Below are 24,514 nucleotides of genomic sequence, written 5' to 3'. Positions count from 1 at the left end.
GCCAAAGAAAAGTTACAAACAGCCGCGGCTTAGAGGAAGAGGGCCATCCGACATGTAAAACATGTTTGTGGAGGGTGGCTGCCGAGGAGGCAATACCTCCAATATTATTTTGCATTTATACAAAATTAAAGGTTAGTATACTCTGTCGTGAACGCTTCCCAACACTTACGAGAGTGTTTAGTGTGTCTAGCGTTGGTAAAACGTGTGTTTTTTCCTCTCTGGCAACTGTTGAGAAAGGGCGTGTGTATAATGTAAATATGATACAAGTCATACACACATGCTTTTAATGGAAAATAATTCAATTGTTTTTGTTTTGATGGTAATAATGTTGAGCTGTGGCTGCGGGTTTAGGCTCACCTAAAGGACTGTATTTATTTTAATTTTATTTAAAATATATATTTTTTTTAAATGTATTTTAACATTGTTATACTTATGTTCCAATCTGCTAATATGTTTTGAAAAATAAAAATCCTGTTCATTGGAAAAAAGTTTTTTTTTTTTTTTTTTTAACCCAAAGTAACACATTTTAGAGCTGTGATTACAATACCTTGATACCGTGAAACCGAGTTATTTTAAAGGCTTAAGGTTATCATACTGTCCGAAAATCATGTCGGCACATGCCTAGCCTATACTGATGACCAGGTTAGTCAAGTTAGAGGCTCGAGGCCATCATAGGTTGAACTGGAAACAAATGAATGGATCTATATGCATTTCCTGGTTGTCTGTGAATGCTTATCCAATCTGAGGACACAAATCCAAACCCGTTGTCGTTACTGGTTTCTTTATCTCCACAGTTAAATGGCTCCTCTTCATCAACCACTCAGGATGAAAGCAAACGGGAAAGAGGAATATACTCATCCTCGTAAGATGGTGCTTGATTCTTCTCACATTTGACCACAGTTGTTGGATCACCAACAATGATTGTTGGAATAGTATCCCAGGAGTTATACCAACAACTTCTGGACCCCAAGAATTATCAGAACCGCACAAATGGCGTAGAAGAGCTCAAGCGAATCCTTTCGGAAGTAGACTTGAAATTGGTCCCATCTGAGAGTATTGAAGAGTTCATTAATTTTCTTACTAGACTTCTCGATGACAGTAATTTTAAAGTATTGTATGGCACATTGCAAGTTTTAAACTTACTTATTGAGAGGTTAGATGCGAGTATTCTCAAGTATAAAAAACAGATCGCTTTGGTTGGCGTTAAGGCTCTTGGCGACACTCGTACCATCGCCAGGAATGAATACATGAACATGTTTCGTCTGATGATGAAAACTGTGGCCCCGCAAGAAGTTTTAGATCTTATTATTTGTAACTTGAAACACAAAAATTCCAGAGTACGGGAGGATGTTCTTAGTATCATCATTGCAGCTATGCTCACTCACCCGAGGAAAGAGTTCAACATCCCCAAGCTTTGTTTTGAAGTTGCACCATATCTGGCAGACAGCAAAAGGAAGGTCCGTCACGCTGCCTTGGAGCTGTTTGCAGTTTTTGACTCCTGCTTGGATATGGGGAAAAAACAGCCTCTAACAAAAGCTGTGGACATGGTTGAGCTCAGTGAAGACGCAGAGGGACTTATGGCAGCTGTACAGGCCAGACGAGCGAGACATGTTCTTCCAAGACTTTCAGAAGAGGGAGTGGTAGAGTACGGTCTGGTGGTGGCTAAATCAGGGGTGCACTGCTCCACACAGGGTAGTAGTTCAGGAGCTGATCTGGACTGGGTGATGAATGGAGGACGGATTAGCAGTGCAAGGAGTCAGCGAACTGAACAGGACTGCGAGCGACTGTATGGCTATGGCAGCTTAGGCTCTCTCACTGATGGACTTCGCTCTCAGAGGAGGATAGTCAGTGCTGGTAAAGGGAAGAACAAACTTCCATGGGAAACGCTGAGCAATTCATCGAATGAAAAAAACCATCAGTGCCGCTCCCCCGACGGAACGTGTTCTGAACAGGTAACGTAAACACCTCTATTACTGTTCATCCGTCTCTGGGTGGTCTAAAAATACTATAAAGGTTCTATGGATATTCATTGGAACCTCTAAGATCAAACACAATTATGTACAGTAGTTCCCAACTTGTTTCTACAGAATTAGACCAGGGGAGGCCCAAAGGCTAAGAGTAAGACGTGTACATGGGCACATATACAGTAAATCTCAATGTATCATTCATTCATAGTATATCTGTTTTAGCATCCAAAATTAGAAAAACTGATAACGACTTATTTCCTTTCTCATTTTTAAATAAAAAAATCGGAAAACAAATAGCCTATTTTTTGCTGTTTTGATTCTGTTATGAAATTAAAAATAGAATACGGGAGAATGGAATTATCATGGTATTTTTGTGTTTGTATCATTTTCGATGCGTTGTGACGCGGAAGTTGACTTTTTTTTTCTCAGAAAGGTCAGCCAAGTCTCTACCAGGTGATTCCATTGATGGGTGAATCGAGCAGCACGATAGCTAACGTTTTACAGGTATTATTACTTAACGTTGCTGTCAAGAATGACAGCCGTGTACTTGCTTTTTGAAGCGGATACTTTCTCTGTGTACAGGTTTCAAGATCCGTGCGGTTTAAGACTAGCCTCACTGAAAAAAAGTCAACAACTTCCGGGTCAACAACACATGGAAATTGATACAAACAAAAAACAAATACAAAAAAAACCATGATAGCTCCATTCTCTCATATTCTATTTTTTACCTCAAAACAAAATCAAAACGAAAAAAATAGGCCATTATTTGTTTTCCGATTTTTTATTTGAATACTAGATATGAAATAACAAGTTGTTATCAGTTTTCTGATTTTGATTCCAAAACGGATATGGAATGAACAAATGATACACTGATATATTAGCTGCATCATTCTCCCCTCATTTGCTCCCTGCCCGAAGTCTGTCACTCTTTCTTACATACACAGAAACTATTGCTATTCCATATGTCTGCCACTCACTACAAATGTTAAAATGTAAAGTGATGCACTTACCAGTAACCAGTACTTCTACTTAAGAAATTCATTGGGTCTGGAAGTAGTTGCGTAGAGTGTAGAGATGTGTTTTCCATGAAAATCCCCTAATATGTTCCAAGCCCCCCAAAATTCAATTCAATTCAATTTTATTTGTATAGCCCTATATCACAACAAGGTTGTCTCAAAGGGCTTTGCAGAGGCAATGTGATACACAGTTAGAAACAGCAGATGACATAAATAGAGATGAAATCAATAAAGGTCAAGTCCTGGGCATCCCCCATCCTTCGACCCTCCATGTCGGCAAGGAAAAACTCCCAAAACTTTTTGGGAGAAATGAGAAACCTTGGGGAGTACCACAGTCATGAGAGATCCACTCCCAGGACGGATAGACTATTAGACAGGATACACCAGGACTGCTAATGGGAATTAGCAGACGGAGTTACAGTTTGTAAAGATGCAATAGAGTAAGGGAACAAGAAGAGGTCCATCAAGCCAAATGAGACGGTGGGGAGGGGGGGGGGGCAACAAGGACATCCATCCAGCCAGTGGTCCGGATAGTCAGGAAGGCTGCAGCTGAAAAATAGCCCCTCCCCAGAGGGGGGGGGGGGGACACCGGGTAACTAGTGATGAAGTGACTAGTCAACTAGATATTAAAAGTAGAAAATACAAATAAAGTAAGACGAGGTAGGTAGAGTAAGAAAAAGGAGATAGTACTCAGTGGCTGTACTTCCCCCAGCATTATAGCTTCTAGTGCAGCTTAGTTTCAGACATAGATCTTTTATAAAGCATAAAAATGCATCAAATACAGTGGGGAGAACAAGTATTTGATACACCGCCAATGGGTTTTCCCATTGACTGTGTATCAAATACTTGTTCTCCCCACTGTATGTAAGTTGTGTATAATGTAAAAAAAAAAAAAAACAAAGAACAAAGAATAAAAGTTACACTTACATAAAGCTGTCGGAACACCTCATGGCCCGAGGGCCAAATGAAGAGGATGCTGGGATACATGCTTGCATGACAGTAGAGATCCCTCTTAGCCAATTGGATGCCAGGAAGATGCTTGGCAAAAGCCAATGGCAAAGCAGCTACAAATATGTTACGTTCAGTAAACTCTGGGAGCTGCAAGTAGCAGCACATGCTGTATTTTTGCCATTCGTATCCTCAAATCTATTTCGTAACAAGAGGCAATACAGTATTTTCCCATTGAGGCATGCCATAACCTGAAAATTCCGTTTGTAGAGACGTTCATTAGTAGTGGTACCACTGTAATTTGTTTCATCACTGCATTCTTTTTGCAGATCACTCATTAAGTGGCACATATCGTCCTTTATATTTACAATATACGGAGATTTTCCCTTCCAGTTCTTTCCAGGTTTCCTGTGTAATCCATTCCATGTTTTGTGTTGGTGAATCATACCACAAATGCTTATTTCTAAAGCACATAACCTTTTTAAATTGTATACATACAGTAGTTGACGTAGAAGTAAACTTGTTGTGGTGTGTACACTGTCACTGATGTATTTTTACCCAAACACAGCAGCCGCCCTAACATGAATCACATTGGACAATGTCGACAATGTCTATTCATTGGTTTATAGAAGCCATTAAATTTATGAGATACTGTATAGACTTTGTATATTCTAAAGGAAATATGTTTGAAACCTACTCACAGAGGCTGAGATGTTCATTACGCTTCTTCACATTCGTATTAGTGTGAAGTACAAGAATATGATGTGTTAGTCATTTTCTTCCTACTTTATTTGTGAAGAAAACTAGTCGTTTAACGTTCAGCAATGACAAGCAGTTAATCTTTGCTGTGGGGCAGCATCTCGGCAGAGTTGCGGATTAGATATTCTTGCATTATTCAAGAGAGTATCCTACCATATTACATGAGAGAGTTAATTTTAAACAACAATTAGCTTGTAGGTGTAAGATTTGAAACGTATACCGTATGCTAATTGTGTGGATGCAAATTGATGATATACTGTATATTAAATTTGTTTTTAACCATTATTTCAAGTTGATTCTTTTGCTTGATCAAGTTAAACATAATTACTTTAGTTGAGTATATCAGATACAGAGGGCACGAGAAAGAAAACTGCAGTAAATCTAATCGTTGCAAATTTACCATGATCTAGTGGTGACTCATTTTCTGATTTTGTTGCAAGGTTTCACCGCTATTTATATTCCAGCCCAACACAATGCATACATTAAGAGTGCCGTTATCTAACGCATTTTACTAATTATATTCATGGACCAAGACGGGTGATTTTTTTTAAGAGGTGCTAATTGACGCAGTTCTGTTCTGGGAAGTGTTGCCCAGTATTGAAGTGCGTATGTTCATCTTCAAACCTTCTGTCTACTACAGTGTGTTTCCCAGCAACTCAGTATTTCAGAGAACCTCTTATGGGTACGTTTGATTGTGCATGTTCGGCAAGTACAATTTGGTCATCTCACAAGGTTAGAGGTGCAAAAAAATGACTTATTTGCAATTCGAGTGTGGATTCCATGTGCTGGAGTGCTATCAGACAAGCAGGCAGACAGTCAAGTATCTCACCCAAGTTCAGCTAACATTTCATTTGAAGTGTGAGCTAAAACATGCAAAATCCTTCATTTACTCTGTATTCTTTAGTATTCTAAATTAAGGTTTCTTGAATTGCATATAGGTAAAGAATTGAAAACAAGAGACTTGTCCAATGTTCTTTTAGTCAGTACAGTGTGCAACAAATCTAACATCTCGAGGTGTAACAATGAATTAACTGATATGTTAAGCACAACTGAATTGAAATCGATCAAAACGTAAAACATCAATTAATATCCTCATCCTTGAGGTATGCCATTTTGTTGTAATGAATGGTTTTCATTAAACTGTCTGAAATTAAATTTTTGAAAATATGACCATTGCTTTTCATTTTTATATTTCTTTAGGTGAAATGGAACTGATATAACTCATATCATGTTCAAAGAATTGATATCATATTCTATCATCATGAAATTGATGATTTACACTCCTACATCTGCCAATTTTGAGACCAAGGGAAATATTTTTACCACCAATAAAATAACTTCTACACTAAGGCTGAGCTACTATGTGATCGTGACAATGGATTGCAAAAAATATTAGGTTGATTTCCTAGATCAGCTGTAAGCATATTTCGTATTTTAAAATGTGGCAGAAAACAGCTAATCAGACTCAAACCCTCTCCACTTCCACTTGAAAACAAATTCAAATTTAGCAAAATAACCGGAAGTGGATCTGAGTGGCTTGGTAATCTGAAGACAGATATGACTTAGAAATATCCTCTGGAAATAAATGCACATTAATCAACATGTCAGCCCAAAGCAAAAATGTACAGTGCTGGCCAAAAGTATTGGCACCCCTGCAATTCTGTCAAATAATGCTAAATTTCTGTCTGAAAATTATTGCAATTACTACTGCTTTGGTAGTAATTCATTCATTCATTTTTCATACCGCTTTTTCACATGAGGGTCGCGGAGGTGCTGGAGCCTATCCCAGCTAACTACGGGCAGTAGGCAGGGTAAAACCTGAACTGTTGCCAACCAATCGCAGGGCACAAGGAGACATACAACCATTCACACACACGCTCATAGCTATGGACAATTTAGAGTGTTCAATCAGCCTACCATGCATGTATTTGGGATGTGGGAGGAAACCGGAGTTCCCGGAGAAAACCCACGCAGGCACGGGGAGAACATGCAAGCTCCACACGAAGCCCGGGATTGAACACTTGATCTCAGAACTGCGAGGCAAACGTGCTAACCACACTTTTCCTTGAAGTTCTCGTTTTTTCCCCTGTAAACTCTGTTTATGGCTTTTCCCAAAATGCTCTACTTTTGTCTCATCTGACCAGAGAACATTCTTCAAAAACGTTTTGGTCTTTCTCAGGTATGTTTTGGCAAACTCCAGCCTGGCTTTTTTATGTCTCTTGGTCAGAAGTGGGGTCTTCCTGGGTATCCTACCATCGAGTCCCTTTTCATTCAGACGCAGACAGATAGTACGGGTTGACACTGTTGTACCCTGGGACTGCAGGACAGCTTGAACTTCTTTGGATGCTTGTCGAGGTCCTTTATCCACCATCCGCACAATCTTTCGTTGAAATCTCCCGTCTTCCAAAATTTTTCTTTTCCGTCCACATCTAGGGAGGTTAGCCACAGTGCCATGGGCTTTACACCTATTTATGGCACTGCGTACGGTGGACACAGGAACATTCAGGTCTTTGGAGGTAGACTTGAGATTGCCCATGCTTTCTCACAATTTTGCTTCTCAAGTCCTCAGACAGTTCTTTGGCCTTCTTTCTTTTCTCCATGCTCAATGTGGTACACACAAGGACAGATGTTAAGTCAACTTTAATCCATTTTAACTGACTGCAAGTGTGATTTAGTTATTGCCACCACAGGTAAGTAACAAGTGCTGTTAATTACACAAATTAGAGAGGCATCACATGATTTTTCAAAGGGTTCCAAATGCCAATACTTTTGTCTGGCCCATTTTTGGAGTTTTGTGTAAAATGATAATGATTTTTTTTCTCCACTCTCTTTTGTGTTTTTTCATTGCAAGCAAAATAAATGAAGATATTATGCCCAAAGCTTTTGTAATTGCAATCATTTTCTGGGAGAAATTGAACATTTTATGACAGAATTGCAGGGGTGCCAATACTTTTGGCCAGCACTGTAAATATGCCAAAGTTAGCATAGCTGCTCATTCACATGAGTTGTCTTACAGCAGGTCAAGGACATAAAGACAATATACAGAGTATTAATATGAATAAACAGTTATATACAAGTACACATAAAAGATAAACAGACAACAAATTTACATGTGCGAACAGGTCAGGTTTGCTACCCATCAATGTTTGAGATTTTTCGTTCGAGGGAAATGTGGCAAACGTGTGTTCCAATTGGCAATCATTTAAAGTTCACGTCATAAGTTTAAAAAAAGGTTTATCTATGCTTTATTATTATTTTTGTTTCTTTCGGAACAGATTCTCTAAAATGATTGAAGTACAATGTATATTTAAAAAAAAAAAAAAAAAATCAAACTGGAAAAGATCAAACTATATTTTAAAAAAACAAAAAGTTGTGATAATCTTTCTATGCCAGTTTCCTAGCCCTACTGTAACCTGTATGGCTCAATTGGTTAAAAAATATACTGTATGTTAGAGAAAGTGGGTAAAATAAAACAAGATGTACATTTTGGAAGACCTGTTCATTCCCCTCAGTTCATGGAAGAAGAAAAAACTTAATAGAGGAATAGCCCATTTGAACCTCCAGACATTTTCGGGAGTTGATTCTTTGGCACTTGACTTGATAGTCAATGTATGCCCTCCATTTAAATGCAAAATATGTAATATTTTTCAAATGAGAATCATCTTTACTGTACAAGTATGTTTGAAACTCACTAGGAATTTATTTCAACCGAACTAAAGAACATAAAAAAGATAGTAACAATGGGAATACAGGGGAGGGACAACTGACAGGTTGTCATGAGAATCCTTAAATGGAAAAAAGGAAAACAAAAGAGTTTAAGAGGGAAAAGAACTCCTAGCTATGCACCACTGGTACAGGGTCATTAGTGGTGAAAAAAATGCAAATTATTCATCTATGAAATTTCTGTTACATCACAAATGTTTCGGCTTTTTGATGGAATTACACCAGTGCTTCTCAGTTATTTTCTATTACGCCCCCAAAATTTGATTCAAATCTTTTTTTTTTTTAATAATCGAATTACTCGAGTTAATCGATTAATTGTTGCAGCACTACATCCAAACTGTAAAAATACACTTAAGGAAAATGTTTTGACCATTTCTTCATCAGTCAATAATAATAAATTCAAACCGATTAGCAATATTAACGTACAAAGACACTATGCCGAACTATTTGACTGAGAAAACAAAAATAGAACAAAAATGACAGTGTCATTGGACCGGGGGACAGTTTTTATTTTTGCTGCAGGCAGTATCAGCTCCTTTGCAATGGCGTGGGGTTAATTTGCACCAAGCATGCTAACAGTGTTCTCTGGTTTACTGATTTAACACTGACAAAGAGGGACGATTGTTGACAATATTCAGCACGTTTTTCGCTGAAAAACAATCAAGTGGCTTATCAATGTGATCGGGGTCTAATGTATTTAAGTGATGTCTTTATTTGGCTTCCCGCTGTCCGCTGCAAACATTTTTAGACACAGTAAACTGACTGGTCTTTTCTCGTCTCCTACTGTATAAAAGTCAAAGTCAAAAGCCAAACGCTACATATGCTTTGTCATATATCCTCGTCTAGCTCTTTATATCTCCAGTACTCTTTGCTGTTAGTGTTGTATCGGTCGCGAACGATTCGTTCTTTTTGAACGAATTGTTTGGGTGAACGAGACCGAACTAATCACCATCTGCACTGATTCGTTCTATGAAGTTGGTGGCGCTTGTTCGCTGCGTGGGAGGGCGTTGAGCAAGCGGCAGCGTCTTCTGACATCGCACACGACCAATCAGACGCCAGCCTCATCGCGGGCAGGGGAGGGAGCGGAAACAGAATCATGGCGTATGTCACTCATTTCCACGTGTGGCCAATAAGCAGCCAGCGTGCAGGCAGGGGGGAAAGACTGAGTTTTGTCACTTCCCGTTCAGTGATTCGGTCCTCCGGTTCCTGACCTAGCTTGCTGCTAACTTGACTTTCCAGTAATGACTATGCGGTGAACGAGTCATAAAATGAAAGGAAACGACTTTGTCACATATTTGTTAACGTGGAGCCTATCAAATGCTGCTCAAAAAGACAAAAACACCACACAAATCTAGCGAGCATGGTTTAGTGTTCTACTTTTCTCAACAGACTCGGGACTGTGCCTATGACGATATACTATCAAATTTACAGTAATTTAAAACACGCGTAGCTGCGAGGCAAGCAAAACCTGAGCTGCGGTCGCGTGACGGCAGTGAAGCGGGCAGAGAACTGTCACTATATGGAGGCTTCATGGCAGCGATATGTACCTCATATGTGCACAGAAAAAAAAATAATATTTAGTATGATCACCATAATACTGATTTGCAATGAAACTGTATATTCATGTCAATTTTTTCCGAGTGTTTTTTTTTTTTTTTTTTTCGTGTCAGAGGGTGTCGGTTGGTTTGACAAATTATGTCAATCCGTCCATCATGTGCTACTCAAGCGCCCCAAAAACAAAGCGCGCGGACACGGGAGATGTCGCAATATGTCTACATTTTTCTTAACAGACTAATGAGAGTAGAAAGGCGAAATCATAAAGCAAACAATTATTTCTCGTCAGCATTTGACGATCTGAGATGCGGGGACGACAGGGGAGCTGACCGGATTATTTTATTTATTAATACCAGTGCAAAAATTCAAAACGATCATCTTAATAATAAAAAACAAAAATACAACAGAGCGAGAGGTTAATATGATGTGTTGGCCGTTCCATAATTAGAAATTAAACTTTCGATTTATTTTTATTTTCGTGACAGCAGGCATGCCGCGTTGGCTGTTAGCAGCAGCATTGTATATGTGAGCAAGATCATGCTAAAGAAAGTCCGTGCGCCCCCGACCCCAAACCCCGACTTCCCCCTCAAAAGGAAAATGTTTAACCGTGTCCTAATTCGAAATGCAAGCACGAGCCATGACTTTGAGCCCATAAAACTAGGACAGACGACGCGGAAGTTCTCCCTCGCTTTTGCAGCAGCGGGAGGGAGACGAGGCTGTCTCTGAGAGCAGAATGATATCGCCTGTCACTCATTTCTGAAACTACGACGAGTGGTCAATGTGCAAGAGAGGGAGGGACCAAGCAATGTCACTTCCCGTTCAGTTATACTGCGAAGCGGTCTTTGGTGATTCGTTCGGCAACGTCACTTCCCGTTCACTAACCGAACGATTCATTTGGGTGGGGAGGGAGATGAGGGGGGCGAACGATTCGTTGAACGATTCGTTTGAACGAATCGTTTTACTGAACGAACCGGAATGGATTCGTTTACTCAAGTGAACGACAGATCCCGTCACTATTTGCTGTGTGCTCTTGTTTGGTTAAAAAATACTGCGCACACTATGAAAATGAGAGCACCACTGCCACCCACTGAGTGGGTGTGCAAGTGCACTTTATTCTAGTACAGGGAAAAAGTATGTTTCCTCGAGGTCACGTGCGCCACCCCCGACATGGCTCTGCCCCCCCTCCCCCCACCACTATTTAAGAAATACTGAATTGCACAAATACCCATCCGTATCTTGGAATCATTCCAAACTTTTACTGTTTTTTCACAGGCCACAAGTGAAGAAATTACTTCGCCATCGAGGAAGTTTAGTCCGGAGACCTACATACCAACTTTTAGTAAGTGCTAATCCATCTATCTTTCATGCTCCCATTACGCTGAAGTGACAAGTAGTTAAATGCTTGTCACAGTCCACTTCAGCTGGCACATATTAGAGCCGCTTGGAATTGGATTACCATGTTGAGCCAAAGGAGTCACAAGTCCACGTGTTAAAGAAAGCTGTGAGATGTGTGTGGTTCAAAGAGAACCTGCAAGATACCTATCATAGCTGCTAGAAGTGGGTAAGGCAAGGCAAGGCAAGGCAAATTTATTTATATAGCACAATTCAACACAAGGCAATTCAAAGTGCTTTACATCACATGAAAACCATAAAAATCACATTTAAATCAACACAACGTAAAAACCAAGACAAAAGATCGCATTTAATCACAGAATAAAAATAAATAAATGAAAATAAAACAAAAATAGAAATAAAGCCAAAACTACTACTAATAATAATCATTGAAATCAGCAATGGAGATATGCACAAGAGGAATAGAAGGCAGGTAGATTGAAATATATAGACAGTTATGGATATGCAGTGCTAAACAAAAGCGTTTTTAGCCCTGATTTAAAGGAGCTAACGGTTTGAGCATACTTCAGACGTTCGGGTAACTTGTTCCAGAGGTGAGGAGCATAATAACTAAATGCTGCCTCACCCTGCTTGGTTCTGGTTCTTGTAACATGCAGAAGACCCGTTCCAGACGACCTTAGGGGTCTAGATGTCTCATAGGAATCTAACAAGTCAAGCATGTATTTTGGTCCAAGGCCATTAAGTGTTTTGTAGACGAGCAGTAGTATTTTATAGTCTATCCTTTGACTCACTGGAAGCCAGTGTAGCGATTTCAAAACCGGTGTAATGTGGTCCAGCTTCCTTGTATTTGTGAGGACTCTGGCTGCAGCATTCTGTACTAGCTGCAGCTTCCTGACTGATTTTTTATCAAGACCTGTAAATATACCGTTGCAGTAGTCCAATCTGCTGAAAACGAATGCATGCATAAGTTTTTCCATGTCTTGTTGAGTCAGAAGCCCCTTAATTCTGGTTATATTTTTTAGGTGGTAATAAGCGGATTTAGTGACGGACTTTAGATGGCTATCAAATTTTAGGTCCGAGTCAATAATTACGCCAAGGTTTCTGACTTGATTTGTAGCTGTAAGTGACATTGTGCTAAGTTGGCTGCTTATCTTTGACCTTTCCTTTTTTGGCCCAAAAATGATCACCTCTGTTTTCTCCACATTTAACTGGAGAAAATTCTGGCACATCCATTCATTGATTTGATGAATGCATTTACTCAGGGAGACTAAGGGACTATAATCATGTGGGGACACAGAAATGTACAGTTGTGTGTCATCTGCATAGGCGTGATAGGAGATGTCATACTGTTCCATTATCTGAGCTAACGGAAGCATATAGATGTTAAATAAGAGTGGTCCAAGAATTGACCCTTGAGGGACTCCACACGTGAATTTGGTTCGTTCTGACTGATAATTTCCGATTGACACAAAGAAATCCCTATCATGTAAATAGGATGTGAACCACTGAAGAATAGTGTCAGTAAGCCCTACCCACTGTTCCAATCTGCTGAGTAGTATGTTGTGATCAACCGTGTCAAATGCGGCGCTGAGATCCAATAGTAGCAGAACAGATGATTTGCCTGCATCGGTATTCTGACGAATATCATTTAGGACTTTGATAAGCACGGTCTCGGTGCTGTGTTGTGGCCGAAATCCAGACTGAAATGAGTCAAAAAGATTGTTTTGGATCATAAAAGTCTGGATCTGTTCAAACACAACCCTTTCGATAATTTTCCCCAGGAATGTCAGATTTGATATTGGCCTGTAATTACTAATGGTTGAGGCATCCAGATTAGGTTTTTTTAGGAGAGGTTTTATTACTGAAGTTTTTAAAGTCTGAGGAAACTCTCCTGTTTGGAGGGAAGTATTTATAATCTGAAGTATGTCTGGGGCTATGCAATGAAAAACAGTTTTGAAAAAGTTTGAAGGAAGGATGTCAAGGCAGCATGTTGTGGGCTTTAGTTTCGACACAATTTCTGTTAAAGTGGCATAGTCCAAGAGGCTAAACTGTCTAAGATTGACGTGGGGGACATGTTGGGAGGCATTTAGTGTAACATTTGTTAATCCGGAGTTGCACACAGTCTGTCTAATCATTAGTACTTTGTGTGTAAAAAATGCTGCGAAATTATTACAGGACACCTCAGATGCCAATTCCTGAGGTATTGATGCTTGTGGGTTTGTCAGTTTGTCAACAACAGAAAATAGTGTGCGAGTATTGTTGGTGTTTCTACTAATGATCTCTGAAAAATATGATTGTCTAGCATTTTTCAGTTCCTGGTTGTATTTGCGAAGACTCTCTTTGTAGATATCATAAAAAACTAGGAGTTTGTTTTTTCGCCATCTGCGTTCTGCTCGTCTACAAACTTGCTTTTGTTTTATAGCTAGTATGGCATTTCTCCAGGGTGACCTCTTCTTTCTTGACAAAGTTTTTGTCTTAATCGGGGCAATAGTGTCCATTACAGTCATCACACCGGAACTGAAACTATTTACAAGTTCTTCCACTGGAGCTATTGTAGGGGTTAATAATGAGGCATAGGCCTGTGTGAATAACGCACATGTGTTATCACTTATGTAACGCTTCCTAATAAACTCTGTTTCCCTTTTCAGAGGATGGACAGGGGTGGTCATTTTAAACATAATGCAGTAGTGATCAGACAGAGCAACATCATTCACTGTGACCTCAGAGATGTTAAGACCTTTGGATATTATTAAGTCCAGTATGTGCCCTCTGTTATGTGTTGGAACTGTGACATGCTGAGATAAACCAAATGTATCCAAAATATTTAAAAGCTCTCTAGCACATCCTTCTTCAGGATTATCAAAATGAATGTTAAAGTCACCCACTAAAACAACACAATCAAAGTCCATGCACACAGAAGACAGTATTTTGGTAAACTCATCAAAAAACATTGTGTTGTACTTCGGTGGTCTGTAAATTGTTACCAAGGCAGCTCTGCAAGGGCTTTTTAGCTGAATGACAATATACTCAAAGGAATCAAACTGACCACATGAAATATTCGTGCATTGAAAACTGTCCCTGATCAGACTGGCAACCCCACCTCCTTTCTTATGGGTTCTTGGCGCACTAAAGAAATTGAAGTTTGCGGGGGTTGCCTCGATCAGAACTGTCGAACTCTTATCTTGATCTAACCAAGTTTCTGTTAGGAACAACATGTCAAGGTTATGTTTGCAGATAAAATCATTAATTAAGAAAGATTTGCCAGCTAAAGATCTAATATTTAGCAGAGCCAATTGGAGATGCCAGACTGGATTCACTGGTGAGCTTTGGGAATGACATACTATGGTTAACAGGTTGGCAGAATTTATTGAACGTTTTTTATTTCTCACCAGTCTAGCCCTTTTTTTGTTGTTTATCACCACTGGGATTGTTGAGCATACATACTGTACTCCATAAGGCCCCGGCTTTTGCTGGGACAGAAAAGTCTTTGTAATGTTGTCACAGCCTGGACCCGGTGCACATCATATTGGTGTCGCAAACATGGCTTCCTCCATAGGTAATAAATGATAACAAACATTTATGCAATAAAGCACAGTTTTGACTTTTAGAACAGCTCTTTACAGGCAGTTTTTTGCCAATTATACCAAGTTCGTTAACCTGCCAACGCTATTCTGCATTTGTCTCAAGGTTCTGCAGAACCACAGACACCCCAAACCTCCAGGAGAAGGATAGCGCCAGCTCGGATCAGAAGAAGTGGAAGCCTCAATTTAGACCCTGACATCTTTAAAACCACAAATTTTACTGAATCAGATAGTGGTAAGGACTTGCAACTGTTGACACACTCCGTACCTGCTGAATTTGTTAAAAGATGCGGATGTTTCCGCACAAAACATAGCTGACTAGCAACTACAACTAGCAGATCTCTACTGGTGTTAGTGTCTTGTTGTTTGTATTCTGTAGACGCTTTTTACTGCCACAAATAGTGTGTGAAAATAGCTTTTTATTGTATGTCCTAATGTGTGAAAAATGTGTTTTACAGTGTTATCCAAAGGGCAGTTGCTCTCGAGGAACCCCAGTGTTGAGCGCACACTTTCCCTCCCCACTAACCACACCACAACAAGCTCCTTTCTGCTGCCGTCTTACCCTCTGGCTGCACTCCCAGGAGGCATGCTGACTCCGACACTATCCCGTCGCCATGCCGACTCTTCCCTGTCTATGTCCAACACCTGGCCCAACAAGCGAGAGAACAGCCCTCACCAGCGAGACACTAGCCCCTGGGGGGACACAGCCCTCAAAGGCAAGGGTCATCTTATCAGCTGTATGTGAAATGAATGTAATAATAAGTTTTCTGTCTTCACTCACACCAGGAGATCTCTCTAGCAGACACTCTCCTAGGCCGATTCGCGCCTCCTTAAAGAGTTCCTCGTCAACATCATCATTTCGCAGAGCCCTGAACAGCAGCAGGACAGCCGTCTCCATTTCACCAGTCGTTCCTTCAGGAGAGCAATTTTATAGCACTGACCAGAGTCCCAATGTATGCAACAGCCCCCAGAATCAGCATCAAGAGAGGGACGTTCAACTAGAGCCTGCTTTCTCTAAAACAACACAGGATCCTCAGGAGGAGGATGCTCTTGATATGCAGGAGGTGAGGTGCATTTCTATGGGCAGTCCTTTTCGGGATTATATTGATGAATTCTGTACACCCAAAATCTTGAGCTAATTTTTGGGTCTCTGTGGACATTTAAATGAATCTCAGGCAATTGCCTCCCTGTTAATATTTGCCGAATGAATTTTCTCGCAGATGTTGAACTCACTGCGTTCATTACGCAACAGTGCTGCTAAGAAAAGGGCCAAATTGAGCCTAAGCGGTTCTGACCCAGACCAGGAATTACCAGATTCCTCTGTAAGGTCATCCCTGGGCCAAGACCTCCCGTTGCACACCTCTCCCATCCTTACCAGCTCAACTGGTGAAAGCAGCCTTTCCAATTTGAGTCCCACACCCTCCAGTGTCTTCGGTAAAAGGTGAATATCCTTTTTACTGACAGCAAAAAAATAATGCCAATCAGTGGTTTCTTACTGGAAGCAGTTAAGGGTTATAGTAAGATGGTATGAAGGAGTTTTAGAGGCACACTTGCAAGCTAGCATAACCACATTTTGATGAATTATTTGTTAATTGTTTGAACTCCAAACAGGATAAAATTCTGTTCAAACAAAGTTCATTTTTAGTTATGTGTGTCTAAAAGAACAGTGTCAGATTTTCATTTTTAAACAGGTCGGACATCAAGGTCTGCGGCAAAAACATGTCACAACCTACATAAATTCATGAATCTATTTTGGGGGGAAGTGGTACCTGCTGAGAAGCCAGTCTGTGCTCTGACTGATTGAACAGATCAGCACGCTCTTTGAAAACGTGCTCTCTCAGGAGCGCATGCATGGTTCTCCAAATTCACTAGTAGTGCAAATCAAGAAAAGCCATGCCATGCATATTTCTCTCTTATTTCCATGTTTACTTTTCTGTCTGTTACAATCTATGATAAAATTCTGATTTTGCACTAAATTACTAATTGACAGGAAACAGAAAATGTGCATACACCTTTTGGAGATTGCTTTGCTCTGGCACTCGCCGTATAACTCGGGCCGTATAAATAGTGATGCTTCGAGAATACGGCACATTTCATGTTTCCATTTACATGGTTCCGTCTAGTTTCCGTCTCCATTCGAATGATATCGCAGTTCTGCGTGAAAACGATGTAGTATTCAGGCCTAGGTCTTAGGGGGCAGTGCAGTTTTACAAGGCGACAGCCAATGATGCACTTCCTTGACAAAAAACCCCTTCGGCCCGGAAGACAACATACCCTCCCATTCGAAGCAAAGGCGTCTAGCAAAAACGCGAACATAAAATTGATTTAAATTAAAAATATTATAAAAATAGTAAATTAAAGCCGACCTTCCACCATGTTTGCTGTTTTGAGATTTTAGCAGAGCGACTGCGCATGCCCAAAGTGACTTGTGCGAGTGCTGACGTCATCTGAGCAAGAGCGTTCAATTCATATGGTTGCAGAGCAATCCCCGCAATCAAGCTGTTCCGCTTTGGAGGCCGGAATCAAAAGTTTGCATCTTCACTTTCCGTTTTTGTTGTCACCGTGTAAAGGCGAGGCCATTCAGCAACGCAATCGTTTAGTCTTGGTATTGGGAGTGCCACCATGTAAACGGCCCTTAAGTGCGTTTTTTTTGTAGTTTCACTGTTCTACCACAAAGTTTTGCATGTAGGCAATGTCAGAGCCATGCGTACATTTTCATGCGCATACCCACAAGTGTAAGAAGATTAATCCCTTACTTTGCGAACGAAATCTGTATGCACGCTTTACGCCCCTGGAAATCAAGTTCTGTCACAAGAGCAATACACATTATCATGAATGAGTTGGAAATTCATGGTTGCTTAACCAGTCAAAATAGATTGGATTTTGGCACGTTCCTTAAATTGCCAGTTTCGATATATGTACACATGAAAAAAATAACGTTACTTAAGGTAATGGTCAGAAAAATTAGCTTAATGATTCTTTTAAATAATGCACCTACGGTGGTGCCACAGGAATAAAAAATTAATTAGTTCTAGAGTGGCTTTCTTATTAATTTTTCATAGAATGAATAAAGTTTTATGTGTAAAGTGGCTAACTTGTTCCAAGCTATACTAAAACACCACATTAAATTTGCTTTCATGTCCTCTCATTGCCCATCTTGATTTGTAATGATTTGTTGCCTCCTAGTGGTGCTTAAGTGTAACAATATGTAAACAAAGAGCTTTTTCCGTTGAAAATTCTTGTGAATAAATGCTTAAATCCCTGAATTCCTTATAGATATGTACATAAAACAGTCTCGATTCTTGGTTAAAGGCAAAAAAAACAACAACAAAAACAGGCAGTTAGCATGTATTTTACGTAAATGTTCCGAAGTATAACGCCAATGCTGTAGCAGCTGATTTTTCCCATTGATTTTTTTCACAACGTTTCAAGATGCCTGCATGGTCCGAAAAATATAATAATTACCTTGAATCCTCGAACAAATCACTCCTGAGACAATCCTTCCAGTTTGTATGCAGTACAGCTTTCATACTTTTTCAACCTAAATCCGGCGTTAAATCACTGCATGTGACTGACTGCTAATAAATGAAGCGGAGTGTGGGACGATACCCTTCGGGAAGGCGTGACGCAGTGAATGGCGAATGTGTCACGTCAATACGTTATGAAGTCTATGCGTATGATAAATAATTTTTCGAAATATGAAGCAAAAAATCTCGAGGTACCACTGTACTTTCTTCTTTTTTACTCCTGAATTCCTGTCTGTGCGCATGTTGACAAACACAATTAATTAGTACTATTTAAAATGTCTCTGCTGAACATTTTTGTAATTGACATTAAATGAAACAACTTACTAAAATTGATAAAAATGTGACCTTTTTTAAACTACATTATTTTAATAATGCCAAATGTAATTTTTATCAAGTTTGCAAAATTATTTCCTTCTAAAGGGAAAGACGACCTGAATCATTTGCATCCCAGTGCAATAAATTTCGTTTAAAGGTTTTGTTCAAGTGCATTCAAGTGAAAATAATCATAGTAAAATTAATTTAAAACAAAAAAACAACAGGATTTCATTTTTCTGATGTTTTATAGTGAAGGAAAATGTAAGTAAAGCAAATGTGATTTTGTTAGCATCTGAGTTGTTCATTTTCACCTCAACAGTTCTGGAAGCATGGCCTCCCCAAGAGTGAAATCTCGTATTGCAAGAGTGTCCTATGCAAACCTAAGGTCTTCTGTGTCCATGGACGTAAGCAACCCTCCAGGTAGGAACCAGTACTATAATTTTGAGCTGATGCTTTATGATTTGCATTAACTTTTGTATGGTTTTCCTTAATGTTATGCCTTGAAGGACTATCTCAAAGTAATGAACTGTCATCTGAAGTGGGCGTTGTCGGGCAGAGAGTCACTTACTCCAATGGAAAATTCAGAGCTGGTGAAGACGCGACTGTATCCTCTCCGCCATTGGTCAAACCATTGTTCAGAGTTGTTAAGGCTACAAAAGGTAAGCGATTGAGCATTTAAAATCTAACGTAAGTTTCCAGGCTACGTTGAGATATCTTGTTTTTTTTTTTTTAAGGATCAGGAAGCAGTGGAAGCAGAAATTCACCAACTACAGACATGCCTGAAGGTGTCATTGGAAGAGGTGGGTGTGGCCAATAATAATTTTTACTCAATGTAATGTATGCCATATTTTCATTACTGCTTAACTTTGTCCATCACTATTTTCTACAAGGGAACACTGATAACATTATCTGGCCATCTCCCCCGTAATTTGCCATAGGCATGTTTGGTACTGCAGTGTCCTCCCTTCGTTCAGATTTGACCTGGTCACTGGAGAAGGGTGACTTTGTAGACAAACCTACCGTTGACCTCTTGGGAGGCCTCCCTGTTATCTCCGGTGACCACAAAGGCCGTGACGACCCATCCCTAGACGAGGTAACATCTGGGCAGGATTTTTAAATTACAACAAGGCATACATATTTGTCATTACACCTGAAACATATTTCTAATGTACGAATAGGTGAATAATACAAAATCCATCCGGGAGAAGATTGAGCTGCAGCATTCAGATGAGCTTGATGGGCAGTCCACTCAAAGGGAGAAGATTCGGTACCGTGTCAGACAGATGCTCAGTGATTCACCCAAAGAAGAGAATATGGATAAAAGTATGCAATATTTGGAACTTGTGACTATATCATTTTAAAAAATGGGAATTATTGATTTTATAAAGGCTGAAGTCATGCGCTTTTGTTGTAATGATGATGATCTGTTTTAGATCTGCATTTGAACGGCAGCACAATCACTTCTTGTATAGAAGACTTCAACTCGGAAGGGTCACCTATAAGCCTCAGCAGCTCGGTCAGTCCACCAGGACTACAGAGCCCCGTGAAGTGCCTCACTCCTCCTCATCAACCGAGCCCCCCCACAGTGCCTCCAAATCCCCAAAACCTGTCGAGAATGAGGCGGGCGCCCAGCCTCAATAGAACGCGCCCCTCACTGTCCCACAGTTCAGGTCAGTGGGGTATCAACTAGGGGCGGGAACCACTGGGTGTCTTCCGACCCAATACGATTTGCGATACAAGGCTGACGACAACAAATATCTCACAAATTGGCGATAAATTAATTATCACTCAATGGGTCAGGAAATCAGTCTACAATATTATACAATACAACTATTAAAGAGAAAAATTCTAAATGGTAAAATCAACAATGTTTATTTTTCGCACTGTTGCGGACAGTGTGTCAAAAACCTTTGTCAACCTCACAGACAATGATAATATTTGAGTGCAACATTTCTGTAAATAAATACAGCAGCACTATATTATTGCAACATTCTTGTAGACATGAGTCAACTTATTTCCTGCCATTGATAGATGTCTAATTCATTGAAACTAGGAGGATTGGCTTTGATTGCTCATGTTTGAGTACCAAAGATGGTGTTAGATGTCCAATTCGTCCATTCGCCCCTCCAAGTCAAAATGAATTTGACATCTAGCACCGTCAATTGCAGCCAGTGAGTTGACACCTTTGTAGTGGGTGATTTTGGTCTAATGGAAAATTTTGGTTGCAACTTGTTGGTTCCTTTCTTAAACAGTGACATCTTTTTAAAACGATATACAGTGATCCCTAGCTACTTCGCGCTTCAAACACCCTCAGTCCATCGTTTTGTCAATTAAAAAAAAAAAAAAAAAAGATGCTTTCCTGAGCCGATTGCTTAGTCTCCCTCTCACTCCCTCCCTCCCTCTACTCTTATTAAACAGTTGCTGTGGCAACTCATTGTGTGTAAGTGAGAGGATTTTAGTAGACACACTCAATGAAGTGCTGCCTCGGAACAGACACTCTGTGTGTGCATTGCACGGGCGGGGGGGATAAGGAAGCACGCGCTGGAATAAATGCGTGTGTGGCGATTTTCGAGGCAGCCAGATATGTTGTGTTCGCGGCAAAAAACGCTACATGTTAAAAGTGATCCTGAGCAGTTTGTAATATTCACATGTCACTCCAAGAGTTACAGCCAATGGAGGTAACAGAAGCATTTCATAAAGCCAAGCATTTTTCTACTACAGTACAGTACTTTATACTTGTTTAAAAATTCGGTGGGACAGTAACATGTTTAAAACTTATCATAATTATTACATTTGAAGTGCTTAAAAACCATTTATATATACATTAGGGCTGTCAAACGAATAAAATTTTTAATCGAGTTAATTACAGCTTAAAAATTAATTAATCGTAATTAATCGCAATTAATCGCAATTCAAACCATCTATAAAATATGCCATATTTTTCTGTAAATTATATATATATTCTATAAAATAATTTGTTGGAATGGAAAGATAAGACACAAGATGGATATATACATTCAACATACGGTACATAAGGACTGTAGTGGGCATTTCACTCTACTGTCATTTAAATCTGTCTATGCTGTCCTCACTCCGAAGCGTCTACTTTTTCCAAAGCTAGACAGCTAGTGAACGACGCCTTAATAATCAGACTTCTTCCTTTTTCATCTGATTTATTAATAAAATGGCCTCAAACCATTGTCCTCTTTAGACCGTAGTGAAACTACAAAAAAAAGTACACAAGCATTGCATTAGCAACAACGTTAGCTTAGCACGCTATACAGGTTCACTAAACATAAACAAAAAGCGTCTCATACAAAAAATATAACATTTCGCTTACTAACATAATATGTACATTCTTTACAACAACCATACTTTCGGACAAATCTTGTCCAAGGATCATATAAGCACAACATTACAATGGAGGCGTCAGCCATGTCGCAAAGCGACCACAAGAGTTCGCTGTTAGACAGCATTAAAAACCTTGCTGTAAAACTTACCAAAAGGCAGAATACTGTCTGAGCGGGACATGTGCGTTAATTGCGTCAAATATTTTAACATGATTAATTAAAAAAAATAATTACCGCGCGTTAACGCGATAATTTTGACAGCCCTAATATACATATATACACTCACCGGCCACTTTATTAGGTACACCTGTCTAACTGCTCGTTAACACTTAATTTCTAATCAGCCAATCACATGGCGGCAACTCAGTGCATTTAGGCATGTAGATATGGTTTAAGACAATCTCCTGCAGTTCAAACCGAACATCAGTATGGGGAAGAAAGGTGATTTGAATGACTTTGAACGTGACATGGTTGTTGGTGCCAGGAAGGGTTGGTCTGAGTATTTCAGAAACTGCTGATCTACTGGGATTTTCACGCACAACCATCTTTAGGGTTTACAGAGAATGGTCCGAAAAAGAGAAAATATCCAGTGAGCTGCAGTTCTGCGGGCGGAAATGCCTTGTTGATGCCAGAGGTCAGAGGAGAATGGCCAGACTGGTTCGAGCTGATAAAGGCAAAAGTGACTCAAATAACCACCCGTTACAACCAAGGTAGGCAGAAGAGCATCTCTGAACGCACAGTACGTCGAACTTTGAGGCAGATGGGCTACAGCAGCAGAAGACCATGCCGGGTGGCACTCCTGTCAGCTAAGAACAGGAAACTGAGGCTACAATTTGCACAAGCTTATCGAAATTGGACAATAGAAGATTGGAAAAACGTTGCCTGGTCTGATGAGTCTCGATTTCTGCTGCGACATTTGGATGGTAGGGTCAGAATTTGGCGTCAACAGCATGAAAGCATGGATCCATCCTGCCTTGTATCAACAGTTCAGGCTGGTGGTGGTGTGGTGTAATGGTGTGGAGAATATTTTCTTGGCACTCTTTGGGCCCCTTGGTACCAATTGAGTATCGTTGGAACGCCACAACCTACCTGAGTATTGTTGCTGACCATGTCCATCCCTTTATGACCACAATGTACCCAACTTCTGATGGCTACTTTCAGCAGGATAATGTGCCATGTCATAAAGCTGGAATCATCTCAGACTTGTTTCTTGAACATGACAATGAGTTCACTGTACTCAAATGGCCTCCACAGTCACCAGGTCTCAATCCAGTAGAGTATCTTTGGGATGTGGTGAAACAGGAAATTCGCATCATGGATGTGCAGCCGACAAATCTGCACCAATTGTGTGATGCCGTCATGTCAATATGGACCGAACTCTCTGAGGAACGTTTCCAGCACCTTGTTGAATCTATGCCATAAAGAATTGAGGCAGTTCTGAAGGCAAAAGAGGGTCCAACCCGTTACTAGCATAGTGTACCTAATAAAGTGGCCGGTGAGTGTATATACATATATATTTTAGGGCTGTCAAAAATATCGTGTTAACGGGCGGTAATTAATTTTTAAAATTAATAACGTTAAAATATTTGACACAATTAATGCACATGCCCCGCTCAAACAGATTAAAATTACAGTATAGTGTAATGTCCGCTTGTTACTTGTTTTTTGGTGTTTGCCGCCCTCTTCTGGCGCTTGGGTCCAACTGATTTTATGGGTTAGTTAGTACCATGAGTGAGCATGGCGTAATTATTGACATCAATAATGGCGAGCTACTAGTTTATTTTTTGATTGAAATTTTTACAAATTTTAATAAAACGAAAACATTAAGAGGGCTTTTAATACAAAATTTCTATAACTTGAACTAACATTTATCTTTTAAGAACTACAAGTCTTTCTATCCATGGATCGCTTTAAGAGAATGTTAATAATGTTAATGCCATCTTGTTGATTTATTGTTATAATAAACAAATATAGTACCTATTAGAGGTGTGCAAAATTTCCGATTCTTAGATTATTCGCGATTCGGCCGTGGAAGATTCGAGAACGATTCACAAACATCCAAATTCCGATTATTGAAATATGCCAAGTAAAGCGGAAGTACAACACACTCAGCGCGCCGTGCGGTCTTCGGGACGCAATTAGGGACAGAACGAGAGGAGCTAAACATCATGCTTCTCATTACCCGGCCCCTCGGGTAATGCCAATGCTCATCTCACGGCTCTAGCTCAACTCATGCCACGAGATAAAAAAAACACAACAACCTACCTGACTGATGCCGAAAAGCTGCTACAAAGTATATCCACATTATGTTACAGTAGATATCATTTATATAGGACTAGATGCAATATTTATTCGGTAGACTTAGCAGCTTATCTACAAAAAGCTAGATGCGGGCGATAATGAACGGCCGCCATCTTAAAG

The 24,514-nt window shown here is 39.9% G+C and overlaps 1 protein-coding gene across 3 annotated transcripts in view; it reads left to right on the top strand.

The window, feature by feature from the left end:
* LOC130930990 (TOG array regulator of axonemal microtubules protein 1-like) overlaps window positions 1–24,514 on the top strand; it is a 49,609-nt gene that overhangs the window by 1,153 nt on the left and 23,942 nt on the right. For all 3 annotated transcript variants that reach the window (XM_057859402.1, XM_057859401.1, XM_057859400.1), the window contains exons 2-13: window positions 795–1,952; window positions 11,240–11,306; window positions 15,008–15,136; window positions 15,360–15,617; window positions 15,688–15,965; window positions 16,122–16,342; window positions 19,063–19,163; window positions 19,250–19,402; window positions 19,478–19,543; window positions 19,682–19,836; window positions 19,922–20,066; window positions 20,177–20,413. In XM_057859402.1, coding sequence (XP_057715385.1) covers window positions 918–1,952; window positions 11,240–11,306; window positions 15,008–15,136; window positions 15,360–15,617; window positions 15,688–15,965; window positions 16,122–16,342; window positions 19,063–19,163; window positions 19,250–19,402; window positions 19,478–19,543; window positions 19,682–19,836; window positions 19,922–20,066; window positions 20,177–20,413 — 2,845 coding nt within the window. In that variant the 5' untranslated portion in view covers window positions 795–917. The remainder of the gene's footprint in view (window positions 1–794; window positions 1,953–11,239; window positions 11,307–15,007; window positions 15,137–15,359; window positions 15,618–15,687; window positions 15,966–16,121; window positions 16,343–19,062; window positions 19,164–19,249; window positions 19,403–19,477; window positions 19,544–19,681; window positions 19,837–19,921; window positions 20,067–20,176; window positions 20,414–24,514) is intronic.

The sequence above is a fragment of the Corythoichthys intestinalis genome, chromosome 15 (assembly GCF_030265065.1).
Source record: "Corythoichthys intestinalis isolate RoL2023-P3 chromosome 15, ASM3026506v1, whole genome shotgun sequence".
Taxonomy (NCBI): Eukaryota; Metazoa; Chordata; class Actinopteri; order Syngnathiformes; family Syngnathidae; genus Corythoichthys; species Corythoichthys intestinalis.
Note: the sequence above shows the minus strand (reverse complement) of the source record. Positions and strands in the feature narration are given on the sequence as shown.